The 18,998-nt window shown below is 42.0% G+C and overlaps 1 protein-coding gene across 7 annotated transcripts in view; it reads left to right on the plus strand.

Annotated features, from left to right (window-relative positions):
- Window positions 1–18,998, plus strand: part of PSPH (phosphoserine phosphatase) — a 45,845-nt gene that overhangs the window by 22,457 nt on the left and 4,390 nt on the right. For 2 of the 7 annotated variants that reach the window (XM_040635012.1, XM_008698600.2), the window contains exons 2-5: window positions 7,520–7,648; window positions 10,533–10,665; window positions 17,388–17,546; window positions 18,242–18,376. In XM_040635012.1, the coding sequence (XP_040490946.1) occupies window positions 17,407–17,546; window positions 18,242–18,376 (275 nt within the window). In that variant the 5' untranslated portion in view covers window positions 7,520–7,648; window positions 10,533–10,665; window positions 17,388–17,406. Of the gene's footprint in view, window positions 1–7,377; window positions 7,649–10,532; window positions 10,666–10,833; window positions 10,971–14,056; window positions 14,092–17,387; window positions 17,547–18,241; window positions 18,377–18,998 lie in introns of those variants that run through there. The other 5 variants (XM_008698602.2, XM_008698603.2, XM_040635013.1 and 2 more) reach the window with 5 other exon arrangements.

The following is an 18,998-nucleotide window of genomic DNA, read 5'->3' on the forward strand; positions in this document are numbered from 1 at the left end:
AAGCTTTTAATATTGATGAAGTCCATTATTATGGTGTTTTTTTTCTTTTCTAGACTGTGATTTTAGTGTCATGTCTAAGAACTATTTGCCTAACCCCAATCATAAGATTTTCTCCTACATTTTTTTTCTCAAAGTTTTATAGTTCAGTGTTTTTATTTAGAGTTATGATACATTCTGAGTTAATTTTTATAAGAAGTGTGAACTTTAGATCATGGAGGTTCATTTTTTTTTTCCCCTGAGCATAGTAAATTCTGATTGTTCCAATCCCATTCATTAAAAAAGATACCCTTTCTCCACTGACTTGCCTTAATACCTTTGTAAAAAAAATTAGTTGATGATATTTGTTTGGGTCTGTTTCTGGATTCTATTCTGCACCCTTGATGTATGTGCCTATCCTTTTCTAATACCTTACTGTAGCTTTGTAATAAATCTTAAAATCAGGTACTGTGATTCCTTCAAATTTATCCCCTTTTTTCTCAAACTTGTTATAGCTAATCTAGCCCTTTTTTTGCCTACTTATTTAAATTTAGAATCAGCTTGTCTATATTTATAAGAATATGCTGGGGATTTGATTGGAATTGCAAGAAATCTATAGATCAATTTGAAGAGAGTTGATTTCTTTAGTATATTGAGTATTCCAATTCGTGACTATGTCATGTCTATCTAATTATTTAGGTCTTTGAGTCTTTCATCAATATTTAAAAGTTTTCAGCCTACAGTCCTGGACATATTTTATTAACTTTATTCAGTTTATACCTCAGTATTTCCTTTTTAAAAAGCTATTATAATTGGTCTTGTTTTTAAATTTTTTTTTCAAATTCTTCATTGCTAGTATGTTGACTTTTGTATATTGACCATGTATCCTATTATCCTGTGACCTTACTAAACTTTTTAGTTGTAGGAGATTTTTTTTAATCCCTTGGGATTTTCTATGTAGATAATCATGTCATCTGAAAAAAAGGATAGTTTTATTCTTTTTCTTGCCTTATTGCACTGCCTAGTGCAATATAATGTTGAATAGGAATGATGGTGAGAGTGGATATCCTTTCCTTATTCCCCATCTTAGGGAGAAAGCATTTAGATTTTCTTAATTAAGTATGAGGATATCTCTAGGTTTTATGTAGATGCCTTTCATCAGAATGAGGAAGTTTCCTTCTATTCTTAGTTTGCATAGTTTGAGAGCTTTTATCATGAATGAATGTTGAATTTTGTCAAATAATTTTTTTGCACCAGTTAATAGGATCATGTGTTTTTTCTTTTTTATATTGCTAACATAGTGTGTTATATTGATTGATTTTCTAATGTTGAGCCAGTCTTGCATATTTGGAATAAATACCACTTGGTTATGGTGTATAGTTCTTTTTATTCATTGCTGGATTTGATTTGCTAATATTTTTTTGAGAACTTTTGTGCCTCAGTTCCTGAGATACCAATCTATGGCTTTCTTTTCTCTTTTCTTTTTTCTTTTCTTTTCCCTCTCCTTTCCTTTCCTTTCCTTTTCTTGCTTCACTTTCTCCCCCCCCCTTTTTTTTGGTACTACTTTTGTCTACTTTTGGTATCAAGTAATATAGGCCTCATGAAATGAATTGGAAAGTATTTCCTCCTTTTTGATTTTCTAGAAGAGAGTGTATAAAATAGATGTTAATTCTTCCTTAAATGTTTGATAGAATTCTCCAGTGAAACCATCTTGGCCTGGAAGCTTTTTTCAAAGGGTACTTTAAAAACCCTGCAGATTAAATGTCTTTCTTTCTTTTTTTTTTTTTTAAGGTTTTATTTATTTATTTGACAGAGAGAGACAGCCAGCGAGAGAGGGAACACAAGCAGGGGGAGTGGGAGAGGAAGAAGCAGGCTCCCAGCAGAGAAGCCTGATGTGGGGCTCGATCCCAGAATGCTGGGATCACTCCCTGAGCCAAAGGCAGACGCTTAACGACTGCACCACCCAGGCGCCCCTAAATTTCTTTAATTAATATAGGAATATCCAGATTATATATTTTTCCTATTGGTTGAGTTTGGTAGTTTGTGGTTTTCAAAGGAATTGGTCCATTTCATCAAAGTTGAATTTATGTGTATAGTATGTTCTGAGTATTACCTTACTATCCTTTTAGTGTCTGTAAGGTCTACAGTATTATTTCCTCTTTCATTCCTACACTGGAAATTTGTGTCTTTCTTTTTTTGGTCAATATTGCTAGAGGCTTTTCAATTTTATTCATCTTTTTAAAGAACTAGTTTTTGGTTTAATGGATTTTCTCTATTTTTTTTTTTTTTTTACAATTTCATTCATTTTTGCTCTACTATCTATTATTTCTTTCCTCCGTTTGCTTTGGGTTTACTTCGTTCTTCTTTTTCTGTACCGCCCTCTCTTGGTTCTTTATTGATCTATCTGTAAGTTCACTGATCTTTTCCTTTGTGGTCTTCTATATGCTGTTAAATCAATCTGGTAAATTTTTATTTAGTATGTTTTATTTTTAGTTCTATATTTTCCATTTAAAAAGCTTCCATTTCCCCCTGAGATTTCTCATCTGGGCAATGACTGTGACATTGTTTTCCTTTAGGTCTTTGAATATATTTAGCTTGAGCTTCATTGCTTTTAAGTCTTGTATGGTAATTGTAACATTATTATCTTGGGGCCTATTATATTGATTGCCTTTCCCCCCTTGATTGTGGGTTACATTTTCCTGTTTCTTAGAAAGTCTTAATTTTTGATTGGATGTTGGACATTTTGGATATTTTGGATTGAATATTTTAGAGACTTAGGTTCCATCATCTTTTTCTAAAGAATGTTTACATTTGTTCTATCAGGAAGTTAAAATACTGGATGATTGCCTTGTACTTGTGGTGTCTTGATATTATACTTTGTTGGGTCACCAGCTGGCCCTGAAGAGGGCTTCACAAGGCATCTGGGAGACACTCTGGAAGCTCAGCCACTCTGGGCTAAACTCCCCAGGCTGAGCCCCACACGGATGTCTGTCCCACTGTCCCCTCCTGACCTCTCAAACAAACCCTTTGAAGACTTGGTCCCTTAGCTTCATCCTTAGCTCTCAGTTTTAGAGCAAATACTTTGTTCTGGGAAATAATGTTTCCTCCTAAACTGTGGTCCTTCTGGGGTTTTAGTGGAAAGCCTAAGATGGGTATCAAACCCCTCTTCTTTGACAAGATTCAAATGACAAACTCTTTACTCTGTGGAGGACAGCAGCTGAAATCTCTCTTCAGCTTTCTTTGGCCTTCCACCTACAAAAAACAGAGGGCTTAACTGCACTGGCCTAAAGATAGGATTAAAAAAAAAAAAAAAAGAAATATAGAGATGGGTGGCTGCTGGTATTGGGAACCATGGTGCAATCATTTCAGAGTTGGGTTGCTGTCATTCTTTTGGTTTTCTTCATGGTTGCAAGATGACTGCTGTACATCCACTCATCTCATTAATATTAGAGACTGGAGGAAATAGAAAGGGAGTAGGCCAGCGATGTTATTCTTCTCATATTGGGAAAGCAAAAGCTTTCCCAGCAACCTCCTCAGCATGTTTCTGTATGAATCTCCCTAATCAAATCAGGAATGTGTGGTCACCCTGAGTTGAAGGAGAGCTGGGAAAGTGGATTACAGGATTTCACAACTGGCTGACACCAGTTAGCAGCTTCAGATAATTTTTTTGATACATAATTATTTGACTTAGCAATTTGAGACATTTATTTATTTCTTCATTTATTTTAGATTTTGTTTTATTTTTTATTTTTTTTTACTGTGGTATAGTTGACATATAACCTTATATTAGTTTCAGGTATACAACATAATGATTTGATATTTGCATGTATGGTGAAATGATCACAATAAGTCTAGTTAATATCCATCACCACACATAGCTACAATTTTTTTCTTATGATGAGAACTTTTAAGATCTACTCTTTTAAAAAAAATTTATTTATTTATTTGAGAAGGACAGAGAGCATAAGAGAGAGAGAGATCACGAGCAGGGGGAGGGGTAGAGACAGAAGCAGCCTCCCTGCTGAGCAGGGAGCCCAATGTGAGACTCAATCACAGGACCCTGGGAATCCTGCCCTGAGCTGAAGGCAGACAGTTAACCAGCTAAGCCATCCAGGCGCCCAAGATCTACTCTTTTAACAACTTTCAAGCGTGCAATCACCCTATGTGTATCTCTTCTTGGGTTGTCCACCTGTACCCTGTAGTAAGCTGGTAGATGTAAGTAAGTGCTTCTTGAGTTCTGTGAGCCACTCTGGCAAGTCATTTAAACCTCAGGAGGGGGTCACGGGAACCTCTGATCTATAGGCAGTCGGTCGGAAGCACCGATGATAACTGGTATCTGAACTGTGTGTGTGGAGAGGGGCAGCCTTGTGGGGCTGAGCCCTTAATCTGTGGGATATGATGCTTTGAGAAGATAGTGTCAGAATTGAGCTAAATTATAGGATAATAGGATACACAGCTGGTGTTGCAGAGAATTATTTGATATGGTGTAAAACTTCCACATCTGATGACCAAAAGTAAAGTATTTTGTATAGGTAGTAAAAGACAACACAGGAGGAAAGAATTGGGTTTTGCTTCCTACATGGGAAGGAAAAAAACCGAGTTTTTCTCTTTTTTTAAATTAATCTATTAATTAATTTTTAGGATTTTATGTATTTATTTGACAGATCAAGTGAGAGCACAAGTAAGCAGAGCAGCAGGCAGAGGGAGAGGGAGAAGCAGGCTCTCTGCTGAACAGGGAGTCCCACATAGGGCTTGATTCCAGGACCCTGGGATCATGACCTGAGCCGAAGGCAGACGCTTAACAGACTGAGCCACCCAGGCACCTGTTTTTCTCATTTTAATTACATATCCATAACTTATTTATTTTATAGCTGGAGATTTGTACCTTTTGGCCACCTTCACCTATTTCACCCTCCCCTTACTCCTAAAGCATTTAGTTTTAATTGATTCACAAATCATTACAAAAGTAATAAATGTTTTTAAACGAATCTCAACCAATATGAAACCAAATACATTAGAAAGGTAAATTTTTCATTCCTTTTACTCTCCAGAATTAACTGCTCACCAGAATTACTATTGACATACACAGAGTTTTCTTCTTTCAGAAATAGGAATCAAACAGTATATATTGTTCTGCAGTGTGCCTCATTCACAGGACATATCATGGACATATTTCCATGGTGTGACTTATTTTGAATGTCAGTGTTTACATTAAGTTGTATTTTCCTCTAACTATATTCTTTTAAAACATTTATATATTTCAGTGTATTGGTATTTAATGTATTGATATACAAATATCACATGTATCATATATGTATAATGATACATATATAACATATATGTAATATATACACATTATATATATATATACACAGATATTTTTAAAAATCTGTATACTCACTGCCATTAAAGAACTCTATAATTTCTTCCCAGTCTCATTTTTTTCCTGTATCCAGAGATAACTACATCCTGAATTTTATGTTGTAAGTTATCATTTATGATATTAAATGATACTCTCTTTTTAAGTTTCTGGTCAATGACTATATGTCTACAGGATTGCTGTGAATATTCCCATATGTGACTCCTGCTTCTGAGTGTGTTCCAGAGGTGGAATTGCTGGGTCACAGACAACGTGCATGTTCAGTGTTACTGAATGATACATTCTCTTCTGGAGTGATTGTTCCAACTCACTCTCTTTTAGAGGGCTATTTTATAAGCACCGAATTATTTTAAAAAAGTACACGATGCTAAAACAGTTCATCATCAGTCAATATGGTAGCTTATAAAAACGTGATCTATAAAAAAACAAAAAACAAAAAAAACCCACAAAAAATGTGATCTATAGGAAAGCTTTCAGGAACACTACCAGCATTACCTGTATTACTTCTTACTGACCAATTATGATTAAAACTCTGCAAATAATTTGCTAATGTTTTTATTATACTACATTGTATCTGGCTCACATGTGCTATTCAACAGTATTTCAGAAGAACAACAATGAAGTATATTATAATCTGCTTGTATAGTTATGCCTTGTCAGGCAAGATGACTTCGTGATGCTTACATGTCTCTGTGACCATCCGTTAGCTTCCTCTGAGCTTTTTTTTTTTTTTCTTTTCTTTTTTAACGTGGATTGTGTCTACAACACTGCCACCTCATGACCACAAGTGTTAGTACAGGTGTGAATGTGAGGTAGGTACAGAGACCATGAGTAGCTGACAGATTTTATTCAGTACAAATATTTTATTTGAATTCTGTTTCATATTAAACATCTATGAAATGTGAATAATAGCAGACATTAATTCTACTTTTTCACATTATTGTAGTTGGGTTTCTTTCCCCCTAGAAATACTCAGTTACCGTTTATACTTACATACACATATTCGGTGTTTAACATCTTGTTCTTTTATTATACTAAATCACTACAAAATGTAAACAGGTTCTTTGTTGTTTTAGACCCCCTTAGTTTGCCCTCCCCCATTAGCGGTATCATTTTTTACCTCATATTTCAAACCATCGAAATTCCTCCTCTCCATCCTTCAGATCAGAACCCTCTTCGACAGATCTGGGAGAAATTAAACCGGTGGGCCCCAAACCTGCAACCGTTTTCTTACTGAACTTCAAGGGCACGCCTCACTGAAGAGCAGCAGCAGCCTTGTTTCCGGATAGAATTGTGTTTTGGGGAGGTCCTGTAGCAAAGGGCAGGGATGCTGTGACCAAGTGTCCTGCTCCAGCAATTTCACCCTCTCTGCCTGAGTGACCGCTTGTAGGGAACGTGCAGAACTGTTAGCCTCAGAGGTTTCAGGCTATGTTTTAGGGCGGGACCTCGCTGCCCAGCTCCAGCCAGCTGAGCCAACGGTAAATGTTGGGAGGTGCTCACCCCTTATTTATTTATTATAGTCAACTTAAAAGTAGCTTGGCAAGTGACACCTAGAAGAAAATAAGATGACAAGAACAAAAAGTAAAAGGATGCAGACTCATTTTGTCACTCATGCCTTTCTGCATTTTGTTGCGAATATACGTTGCTTTGCTTTTGATAATATATATATTTTTAATTGAAGTAGAGTTGACATAGAACATGAATATATAAGTCGTTACTGAAATTCTCTTGGAGACCTACATTCCTAGAAGAACAGGTCAAACGGGGATTCAAAAAAGGTCCCTAAGGAGCTTTCGTTCATTGCAAAATCAGCAGAGATCTCCGGTTTCTCTCTCTCCGGCTCATCCCTGGTGGTGCGGGCGGGGAGCGCTTCGGCCCCTCCTCCGCAGGGTGCAGGCGGCGAGGCTCCGCGTGAACACGCCCACTGCGCCCACGGCAGCGCGAGGCTAGGGCCGCAGGCACCGAGCCCCCGCTGGGAGGAGGGGCGGGCTCAGGGAGCCCCACCCAGGGGGCGGGGCCACGCGCTTCTCTGGAGCTCCGCTCTGTACAGTGGGAATGTGCTGTCTGCAGCTTAGAAAAGCACATGCAAAACCTACCAGAATCCGCCGCACTATCAGCAGATCTCATACGATTGTTGGGTAAAAGCTCTGCGGCTCTGCCCAGGTCACCTCCCTCGGAACTCCGCCGCTGAAGGTCGGAGCCAGCCCTCGGCCCCCTGCTGTGTCGGAAGGTTAGAGCCGCCGGAGCCCGGGAGGCAGAGGCGACGGCCCAGGAAGGAACGGCAGCACCCGGGTGAGTCTGGGCATGTGTTTATCTCTCCGGGGTGCCCAACTTTCTGATTTACCGGTCGGCCTTTTCCGCATCCAGGGCTTCTGATGCTACGTGTATTTTTTCTTAATCGGGATAGTACATTTCATGGGATTTCAAGGCTTTCTTTTCATCAATTTACTTTTGAGTAGTTTTCCCTTGTTTTATCCCACTGGTGCCTAGCAAACAGCATGAATGAATGATGCAATCCTGCATAGGGGAGTCATCAGTACAAGATTGGGAAAATCTTGGGAATTTAGAGTGGCCGTGGCTGTCTGACTTTGTCATCTTCTTTCCCATCCGAATTAGAATTTTAAATTAGCACTTACCATATCTATTTTTGTGAAGAGACAGCTTCAAGTTGGGCTTTAAATAATTCTTTCATTCATAAAAGTTGTTTGCTATATTTTCTTTATAAGCACCTTGCACATTGTATTTGCTGTTAAATATTTGACTGACCGGTATCGGAATGAGGATCAGGAAAGAAAATGATAAAATACAGGATTTCTAAATTTTATTACAGCTACCTGGTAGGTTTTCAGTATGATAATAGTGCTGTCACTGTCATGTTGGTGAAATAAAGTAGTCAGGACATTTTAAATTTTCAGATAATTTGATACATGCCTAATAACTTTTTTAAAGCTAATGTTTTCTCAATGTATACTTTAATGCAATAATATGCACCCATTTTAAGTGTACATTGGATGAATTTTGACAATTGTATACACACTACAATTATAATCACCAGCACAATATAACACTTCCATCACACCTGAAAATTTCCTAAAGCCTTTTTGCAGCCGGGTGGCCCCACCTCTAGCCCTAATGGCCTGATTTTTGTCATTATAGCATTTTTTCCTGTTTTCTAATGTTTCATATAAATGGAATCATGTTGTATGTATCCTTTTATGTCTGGCTTCTTTCGGTATAAGGTTTTTTGTGTCTATCCCTGTTTTGGCATGTAGTACTAATTCCTTCCTTTTTATTGCTGAGTAGCGTTCCATTGTAGAGATACACTGCCATTTGTTTATCCATTTATCTGTTGATGGACATTCTAGTTTGGGGCTGTCACAAATAAAGCGCTCTCTGATTTCTCTTGGATAAACCTCCAGGGTGGGATTGCTGAGTTTTATGGTAGGCATATGTTTATAAGAAACCGCTAAAAGCTTTCCGAAATGGTTGTACCATTTTCTATCCCCCGCAGTTCCAGCTGTTCCATGTCCTCACCAATACTTGGTGTGGTCAGTCTTTTTTTATTGTAGTCATTCTTCTTTTCATTTTATTTTCATATCTTCTTTTTTGGAATGTCTATCCCAATCTTTTGCTCATATTTTAATAAGTTGTGTTATTACTGAGTTGTAAGTGTTCTTTTTTCTGGATACAAGTTCTTTGTCAAATATGTGTATTGTCAATATTTTCTCCCATTCTGTGGCTTGTCTTTTCTTTTTCTTTCTTTTATCTTTTTTTCCATCATGATATCTTTAGTTGTTTTGGTTTATTGTTTTGTTTTTGTTTGTTTTTTAGAGAGGTGGGGACGGGCAGAGGCAGAGGGAGAGAGAGAATCTTAAGTAGGCTCCATGCTGGGCATAGAGCCTGATGTGGGGCTTGATCTCACCACCCTGAGTCATGATTCTGAGCTGAAATCAAGAGTCAGGTGCTTGACCCACTGCACCACCTATGTGCCCCATCATGGTATCTTTTGAAGAGCAGAAGTTTTTACTCTTGATGAAGTCCATTCTATCATGTTTTCCTTTTATTGTTTGTGCTTTTGGGGTTTTATTTAAGAAAGTTTTGCCTACTTCAAAGCCGTTATTCTAGCTATCCGTTGCTGTATAACACATTACCCCCAAACTTAGCAGCTTTAAAACAACATTTATTATTTCTGTGGGTTAAAAATCTGGGAGCAGCTTTAGTTGGGTGGTTCTGGTTTAGGGTCTTTTAAGAGGGCATGTTGGCCAAGGTCAACTTATCTGAGTGCTTTGTTGGGGAAGATCTGCTGCCTAGCTTGCTCACAACGGTTGTTGGCAGGATTCAGTTCCTTGATGGTTGTCGGACCAAGGGCCCCAGTTCCTGTCTGGCTGTTTGTTGGGGGTCCCTTCCAGTTCTGCCAGATGGGCCTCACCATAGGGCAACTGCCTTTCCTTAGAGCAGGGAGGGAGGCTGGGCCAAGATGGAAGCCACATTCCTTTTTTTGCTTTTGAGATTAACTCATAAATCGGATGAGAGAAAGGTTACCCAAGGACTGTATGTTGAACCCTCTGAATTGTTTATTCCCATTATGGTTCCCCTCCTTTTCAGTCTCTTTGCTTTTTCTTGCCTCATCTTCTTCACTGTTTCTTTTATCTTTTTTTCTTCTGAGTTTTGGCACTTTTATCTACTTCTATTTACAGTTTTAATTATGAAGATGTTAATTCAAAATTGTTGGCTGTGTTCCCTTGATATTGGGCAATGGGACTCTTCTGTGACTGTTCTTGGCATATTGGTGACTTTGTCTACTCGTTTTGAAGACAGCAGGATCTGTTTTGCAGAGTCTGGGATATACCTGAGTCAGCTCCTCTGTGTCCGCATCTTACTCTCTCAGTAGATCCTCTTCCCCTTCCCTCTCTTTGGCGTTCTGCTAATCCGGTGTAGGTGATTGCCTGTCAGACCTGAAGCTTTTGCAGAATCAAAGCCAGAGAAAATAATGTGTTTACTCCCCTGCAGTGCTGAAAGGAGGCAGAAGTCAAGCATTTCGCAAGGGAAGCAGTCTTCGGGAACTTTGCATCTGACCCTTCTTCACACCAGTCCTACCAGCGGGGAGAGGGAAGCTAGACAGATTCTCTTTCTCCTCTTGTATCTGGACCTTGATGTTCATTTCCTCCTCTCCTAGGCTCTTCCTCTTGCAGAACTCACAAGATTTCTCGTAAAGAAACTTGTAGTCAGAACTTTATGCTGCATTTTTACGCAGGAAAGAAGCAGGAAGAGAAGAGTGCCGTTTCCTAAGAATCCAGCACTGGAGAAACGTGAGTCTGATTTGTCTTTTGTTGTTGTTATTTATCAGTTACCAGTTTCCTCTTCGCTTGAATAAAATTGTCTGCTGTAATGTACGTGGGACCCATAAAATCTCAGGTTCCCCAGAACAGCTGTTCTTATTTTTCAATCGTAAAATGTACTACAAATGCATTGACCAGGAACCCCAGGCCCAGTTACCAGAGGCTCTTTGACTCTGATCCAGAAGCTTCTCAGGCCGCATTTGTGCAGTTGCAGCGCCCAGAGGACCTGAAACAGGCTCACCCCTCCTACCCAAGGTGACGCCCATCTAAGCCTAGTAAGTTTTGTTCCCTTGGATGTGCTTGATCTCCACAATCTCCACAACCTCTGTACCAGCTTGTATTTGTTCTTACACAAGTGAAGGTAAGAGGTAAGTCCTAACAAAAGAGTAAGTTGGCGAAGGCGATTTTGGATGCCTCTCATGAAATACGTAGATGAAGAAGGTCAAAGAGAGTTTGGGGGAAGAGGTTTTTCCCTCTTATCTAAAATGAGACGTCCTAAGTCTGGTCCTGAAGGAAAACTTGCTTTTGTACTTTTGGAGCTGGGGGTGAGAAGGGGTCATCCGCAGAGCCTTCTTTACCATTTGGCCCTCTCTTTCCCCCAGACGGACCAGCTGGGCGCTGGGTGGATGGGAGACCTGTTCTGAGCCATGGAAGGGCAGTGGCTCAGCGGTCAGGACTGGGCCTGGGAGCTGCCATGTCAAAGCACATACCCTTCCACCAGGGTTTTTTCCACCCCCGGTCCTGTCTCCCTTCCCAGGGCCACATGTGAGGGATCCAGAGTCCATTCACTAGCAACGATTTTTGTGTGTGTGAAATTCTAATGTACACAACGTACTTTGAAGCACCTGAACTTAGTGGATTTCCCCCCCGCCTTGTAGCCATGAGAATTTTGACTGAATTATGAGTGGCTCCTGATGGAGACCTGAAAAAAGAGGCAACCGGAAGTGAACAAGGAGGCAGGGCATTTTCAGTGCGGGCTGGGAGAGGCTGAAGGAGGCTGGGGACGTTTGTTCTGAAGTCTGAGCAGGGAGCTGAAACCTGTGTAACCCCAGGGTTGGAGGGCATATCCCCTGATGTGAACATTTTGTGAGGAAAGTTAAGGTTGTATAATCCAGGTCTGTCTCCTAGGGATTGCATGGAGAGAGAATCAGCCTTCCAAGTAAATTCAGTGCAACTTTTGTCCTAAACATCTTCTTTTCTCTGCCTTTGGTACCACAGTGCACCCGAGGAGATTCATGTCAGGAGTTCTGAGTCATAAGTCAGGACTAGTGTTCATCTGGGGATGTGGAAATCAGTCCTCACTTTATTTGAGGAAATGTGTCTTTCCTTTCATATTTGAGGCTGATGGTCTGCTTGAAGCTACTTCTTTTGTCAGTGGTTGGGGAGAGGCTCAAGCCCCTGGCTTTTCAGACATGAACAGTAATGATTTGTCTGGTCATCTCAGTGAGACTGGTCGCCTCTCGGAGATGGCGCCTGTTCTGTGCTTCTTGGGTCTTAGGCTAGGCACAGGGGGGCAGTGTGGTCTGGCTTTGGTGTTAGGAGTCTTGAGGCTTTCGGAGCCTGTCAGTCAATCTCCAGAGTATTGCCCATTCTTAGTCACATTATATTGCCTTATGCACGGTCTTTAGCCTGTCCCATTTGTCTCATTTTAGCTCTTCTGTTCCTGGCTTTCTCTGCATTTACATGTGACTCGTTCTCTACACTCAGTGGGATTGCATTGCACTAAGCCCTGCATCTCCGCTGACAGACTGCTGTCTTCTAGGCTGGGAGAGCGAGCCTACCTAGCCATGGGATACGAATTGCGTTGGTTCCGTCTGGACCAGAGCCACATGGGTGGTCACTGAGCCATAGAGAGAATGGGATATGAAGCTCCTTGGTATTCCCTGGTTGGGTAGAAATTTGACGATTTATGAAACCTCTTTCTATCTGCTGGTCTCCCAAAGAATGTGCAGACTTTTCTTCTTTCACGGTTAATGAATCATCACCCATTGTGTTGTCCAGCTAGCAGAACTTTGGTCTGAATTCTTTTTTTTTTTTTTTTAAGATTTTATTTATTTGAGAGAGAGAGAGAGAACGAGTGGGGAGAGGGACAAGAGAGAGAGGGAGAGCAGGCTCCCTGCTGAGCACGGAGCCTGACTCTGGCTCCATCCGAGAGCCCTGGGATCATAACCTGTGACTGAGCGACCTAGGCGCCCTGGTCTGAATTCTTCATGAAAATCTGTGACATTTCCTGAGTCCACATAGGTTCTTATCAAATGTTTAAGCTTACTTAGTTCTGCTTAATTTATCTACCCCTCAATTTATCCACCTCCTAATTTATCCACCATGTTTTATGTTGTCTCTGTGCATTTGAGATCCAAGTTTTAGTTTTTTAGCCATTTCTTGGGAGCTGTGTGACCTTGGGTCATTTAACTTCCTTGTACCTCTAGTTGTTAACCTGTGAAATGAACACATTAATATCGTTCCTGCAGAAAGGTATGGGGCCAGACCCAGATGATGGCTTTGAGGTTTCATCCAACTGCAGAATTTATGATGTCAGTTCTGTTTCACTGGTGGTAGTCATCATTGCTGGTTAAGGATTTTAATTTTGGGCTAATAGCACTCTAAGTTGGAATAGTTTCATTGAGAACAATAATCTCAATTCTCGCTGAGTTCTCAATAATTTCTCAGATTCAACTCTGTTTGACTTATGAAACATTTTCTTTATGCCTACTAGGTCCTGGCAACAGAGATGAAAGATATTTCACTCAAGGAGAGGAATGGGAGTGACTAATTAATTCTCTGAAGGAGTAGGAAGGAGATAGTGTAGTATAGGGAAGGTTATTTAATCTTCATCTTGAAGAATAAATAGGAATTTGCCCACTGGATATGAGGGATTAGGTGATTTCAGGCAGTGGGAACAGCATTTGCAAAGGCATAGAGGTTTAAAAAACCATGACATATTTAAGGAACAAGACATCCTCTGTATACCTTGAGCATAAGTTGTGTGTGTGGGCGGGGGGTGCCAGTCTTGCTGAACTGAACCCTTAACCTGTGGAATCTGGTGCTATCTGGGTAGGTAGTGTTAGAATTGAGTTGAATTATAGGGAATTATAGGGAACACCGTGTTGGTGTCTAAGAATTGCTCGGATGTGTGGGAATCTCTCCATGTTGGAACTGGGGTACAGAACCCTTTTTAGTGGGGTTATTGATGAAGCTCAATCTGCTATGATTGTTGAAGCAGGATGATACATGTATGGAATTCATGTATTCATTCTCTCTGTTTTTGTATGTATTTGAAATTCTCCACAATAAAAAGTTAAAATAATTGTGGGTATGTATTTCACAGTTATATCATTTCGTTTATTCATTCAACTTTCAGCAATTCATTGATCATCTACTCAAAAGAGGCTCAAAGTAAGTATTTTGGAAAATTCTGGATCTTGGCATAAAGGGCTTGCAACCCAGGAGAGGAGGTGACATGCACATAGATAAGTTTAAGATAGTTAGGAGAGTATTATGAATTTCATATATTGAGAACACGTCTACATAAAGTACTGTGCAAGTTCTGGGGAGAAATGTTTTCTGGCCCCAGGGAGTCGGGGAAGGCTTCAGAGTGAAGATGGCTTCTGAGCTTTATGCATTCACTTAATTCAGCGAGTATTATCAAGCCCTCCTGTCTGTCCTGTTCTCAGTCCTAGGGCCCCAGCTGTGAACAGAGCTGGTAAAGAGCCTACGCTTGTGAAATTTACATCCGAATGAGGACAGGTAGACAGTACATAATAAACATAACAAGCACATTTTATCATATGTTAGAAGAGGATAGATGTCACAGGAAAAAGAGAAAATAAGGCATAGTGAAGGATGTTAGTAAAGTTGGGTTAAGGATAAGGAGGGCGAGGTTGCAGTCCTAAGCAGGGTGGTCAGGGTTGGCTCATGGAAAAAGGTGATACTTGGGCAAACTCGTTTTTTAAAATTTCTTTTTTTTTTTTTTTTTGGATTGAAGTATAGTTGACACACAGTGTTGTTGGGCAAACTCTTGGTAAGGGATTGGCCAAGTGGGGATCCAGGTGAAGAGATCCAGGGGCACGGCCGGAGCAAAGGCCCTGAGTGGGAAGCCGGGTCAGTGCATTTCCAGAGCAGCAGGGGGACCAATGTGGTTGGAGCAGAGTGAGCAAGGGGGACATGAGTAGGAAAAGAAGTCAGAGATGTAAGGGGAAGGGCGTGGTGGTGGTGGTAGTGGTATCAGGGTGGGGGGGCAGACCTTATAGGTAATTGTAAGATGGGGAGCCATGGAAGGGTTTTGAGCTAGAAGTGTGACATGATTTGGCTTTAGCTTACAATGATCACTTTGGCTGTTGTGTTGAGAACGAAAACTGGGTGGGAGACCTTTTAGGAGGCTCTTGGTACAGTCTTGGCAAGAAACATTGGTAACTCAGCTAGAGTGATAGCAGTGGATAGGGTGAGAAGTGGTCAGATTTTGGTTAGACTTTAAAGGTAGAACCAACATAGTTTTCTGAATGATTGGATATGGGGTTTGGATATGGGCCATCGGGAGAGAAGGAAGGTGCAAAAATGGCGGGTTTGGTGGGACAAGAAGATCCGGAGTTCAGTTTTAGACGTGTGAACTTTGGGGTGTTTCCCAGACACCTGAGTGAGGTCAGGTAGGTGGTTGGAGTTGAGAGTTTGGGAGCGAGGACCGGGCTGCAGGTACACATTTGGCAGTTTCTGTCCTAGAGATGACATTCAAGCCACGAGCCTGGATGCATTCATTGAGGTTAGAGAAGACCAGGGTGGACCGTGGTCATTGCAACATTAAGAGACTGGAAGAGAGGCAACCAGCAAAGGAGCTCAGTCTGTGTTTAGTGGAAACTTCCTTCACTTTGAGGCTGATGTTAGTTTAGAATTTAATACTCTATTATCTTACTGGTTTCATGAATTGCCTTCTCTTTCCCCTTTTTTAGTGGGTCTCCAGTGAAACTCCTGTTTCCCATGAAGAGCACTCTTTTGTAAGGGTTCCAAAGAGCGGTCAGCAAGTTTTCTGCCAAGGGCCAGATAGTACATATTTTAGGCTTTGCAGGCCTTACAGTCTCTGTTGCAGCTGCTCCTTTCCTCTATTGTGCGAAAGCAGAGGTGGACACGTAATCAAGTGAACATGGCTGCATTCTACTGAACCTTTAGTTACGGACACTGAATTTTGAAATTCATGCAGTTTTTGTATATCACAAAGTTTTATTCTATTGATTTTTTTTTTCATTTATTTAAAATGTAGAGGTGTCTGGCTGGCTCCGTCAGTTAAGTGTCCAATTCTTGATCTCAACTCAGGTCTTGATCTCAGGGTGGTGAGTTCAAGCCCTGTGTTGGGCTCCATGCTGGGTGTGGAGCCTACTTGAAAAAAAAAAATTAAAAAAAAATGTGAAAATTAGTCTTACTTCACAGGCTTTACAAAAATAGGCTGATTTGGCCTACTGGCTATAATTTGCCTCCCCTTGCCTCAAAACATTTTCGCACAACTTTGACCTGGATCATTCTGCCAGATGCAGTGGTTAGAAATCAGTTACAAGGTGGGTAGGCCAGGGCCTTGAATCTGTTTTTAGCTCGTGTCTGTTCTAAATATAGGTTATTGGCATCATTTGTGTGGCCTCGTACATGACATACTTGATGAGAGCCCGGTCTAGGCAACCTTTAGGATTCCATTTACCCCAAAGATTCTAGTCCAGTGATTTTCTTAAAAAATAAAAACCCCTCAGAATTCCTTTTGAAACTCTATCCTCCGTAGCTTCTGCAACACTGTGGTCTCTCAGTCTCTTCCTGTGAGTCTCGGCCTCCTTTTTCTTTTCCTTCTCAGGCTCCTGATCTGATCCTTTCTGTTCCTGCAGACTCTGTCCTCAGCCTTCTTCTTTCCCCCCTCCCTCCACTCTCTGGTGACTTTCGTCAGGCCATACCCTCAATTACCACCTCTATACCGGTGACTAACAGATGTGCAGTTCAGCTCTGACCTCTGTTCCGTGGCAAAAAGCCTTTCAGGGTTTTCCATGACCTAGATGTTAAAATCCAAACTCGTCAGCCTGGCCCAGGGCCCGTGCTGGTGCACCGCCTGGCGGCTGGACTCCACTGGGCACCCTCCAGCACGTCAGCCGTCATTCTTGCTCCTTGCCTTTGCCCCTGCTCTTCTCTCTGCTGTGATTACCCTCTCTTCTTGCCTCCATCTCCCTGCCCCCTACCCCCAGCACACACTGAACTGATACCCTGCACTTTGAGAACCCACTCAGGTCACTTACCCTTCAAGATTCGGTTCGGATTCCTGTGCCCCCGGCAGCCCTGTCTCATGGGCAAGTTAAGCATTTTCTCCGTACGCCCGTAGTATCGTTAGTACCTTCTGCACATTTCCACTTCAGCTTTTGCCTTATTACTATACCTGTTAGGTCAAAATAGTTGAATATTGGTCGAACATCAAATATATTTGTAAGCTGGTGCCTTCACTAGTCTGAGTTCCTGGGAGAAGAGTTGGGTCCTGCTCATGTTTGTATCCCCAGAGCCTGACATTTAGAAGGTACTTACTTTGTGTTAAAAAAACGAATGAGCCCATGAGCCCATGTTTATGTGGGATATACTGACTTTGATGTGAATCGAAGCATTTTGGCATTTGTAGGCAAAACTGGATCTTTTTATGATGATGCGTCTTTAAATATATTTATCTTTTTCTGTTGGAGGAGGAGGAGTCTTCCAAGGATGGTCTCCCATTCGGAGTTGAGGAAACTTTTCTGTTCCGCGGACGCAGTGTGCTTTGATGTTGACAGCACGGTCATCAGGGAAGAAGGGATTGATGAGCTCGCCAAATTCTGTGGCGTTGAGGACGCTGTGTCGGAAATGTAGGAGCAGTATTTATTCGCTTTATGAAGTGATACGGAACCGCAAAGGAGGGTGGCTTTTGGATGACATGCAGGACCAGGGCCACAACTGCCCGATTTTCAGTCCCTGACTACGTATCACGGGCAGTAAGCTCCTTCCGTCACTCAGAGCTGAATTTGCTAGCATACATCATCCAGTCGTCCACTTACACAGCTTCTTATGGCAAAAAAAAGTAGTTGCCTCTGACAAATAAATATGGACTACATGCTCTTAGCTCCGTCGGGAAAACGGTGACCATCATTAACCAAAGAAGATGACAGGGTGGGGGATCACCAGGCGTCCCGTGCTTTGTGTCACGGTTGAATGTGTGGCCTTCGCGGTTTGCTAGGAAGCTAGTTTTGGTGCAGAGTCTCTCAGTTTATGCCTGGGTGAGACCCTTCCGTCCCTCCTGCCCTCCCCATGGCTGCCTGCAGTCACCAGGTCGCGGACCATTTCGTGGTCAGCTGCATTTGATGCGAGACGTGGCCGTAAAATATTCATGTGATTCTCAAGCACACTTTCAGAACCTTGCCCTTGGCGCTGTGGCACGTCTGCTGTGTGGTGGGGCTCTAGGCAGCGCCTTCCTCGTGGGTGGACGTTGGAGGAGCTCGGGAGGTGCGGTGTGGACTTCGGGGACGTCTGCCTTGGCTAGCCTGATGGTGGGTCTTCCTCCTAGGACACGGCGGGCCATGGGTGGGGCAGTGCCTTTCAAGGCTGCCCTCACAGAGCGCTTGGCTCTGATCCGGCCCTCCCGGGAGCAGGTGCAGAGGCTCATAGCGGAGCACCCCCCACACCTGACGCCGGGCATAAGGTAAGAGCAGCCCCGCTCTGGGCGCCGTCTCTCTGGCAGCACCTGCGTTTGGGGGCATGTCCTCTTGAGAGTATCTCACCATTGCTCTAGGGCGCCCTTCCGCCTGCTTCCTTCAGCTCAGACGTCCCGTCTGAGTGCTTGGCCCTGCCCAAGTCATCTGCCCTCCCTCTCTCCCCAGGGAGAGCCTAAGCTGCCTCTTCATTTTGTGTTTCTAGGTTCATGGGCAGCATAGACTTGTGGGATGGTTTCCTAAGCAGTCCGGCCCCACCTATAAATTTCTACATGCATTTAGAAAAACATACATGGGGCGCCTGGGTGGTTCAGTGGTTAAGTGTCTGTCTTCAGCTCAGGTCATGATTCCAGGGGCCTGGAATCAAGCCCCACGTCAGGCTCCCTGCTCAGAGGGGAGTCTGCTTCTCTCCCTCTCCCGCTGTGTGTGCTCTCTCTCTCTCTGTAGCTCTTGTCTCTCAAATTAATAAAATCTTAAAAAAAAAAAAAAAGACATACATAAAACATTATAATGAACCAGGCAATATACCTTGTCCAATGTATTTGGGCAAATGCTTTGAGAACAAAAACATGTGTTCTAGTTTCCTTTTCATGTTTCATGTGTTTTCTTTTG

The sequence above is a fragment of the Ursus maritimus genome, unplaced genomic scaffold (genome assembly GCF_017311325.1).
Source record: "Ursus maritimus isolate PB19 unplaced genomic scaffold, ASM1731132v1 scaffold_2, whole genome shotgun sequence".
NCBI classification, from domain to species: Eukaryota; Metazoa; Chordata; class Mammalia; order Carnivora; family Ursidae; genus Ursus; species Ursus maritimus.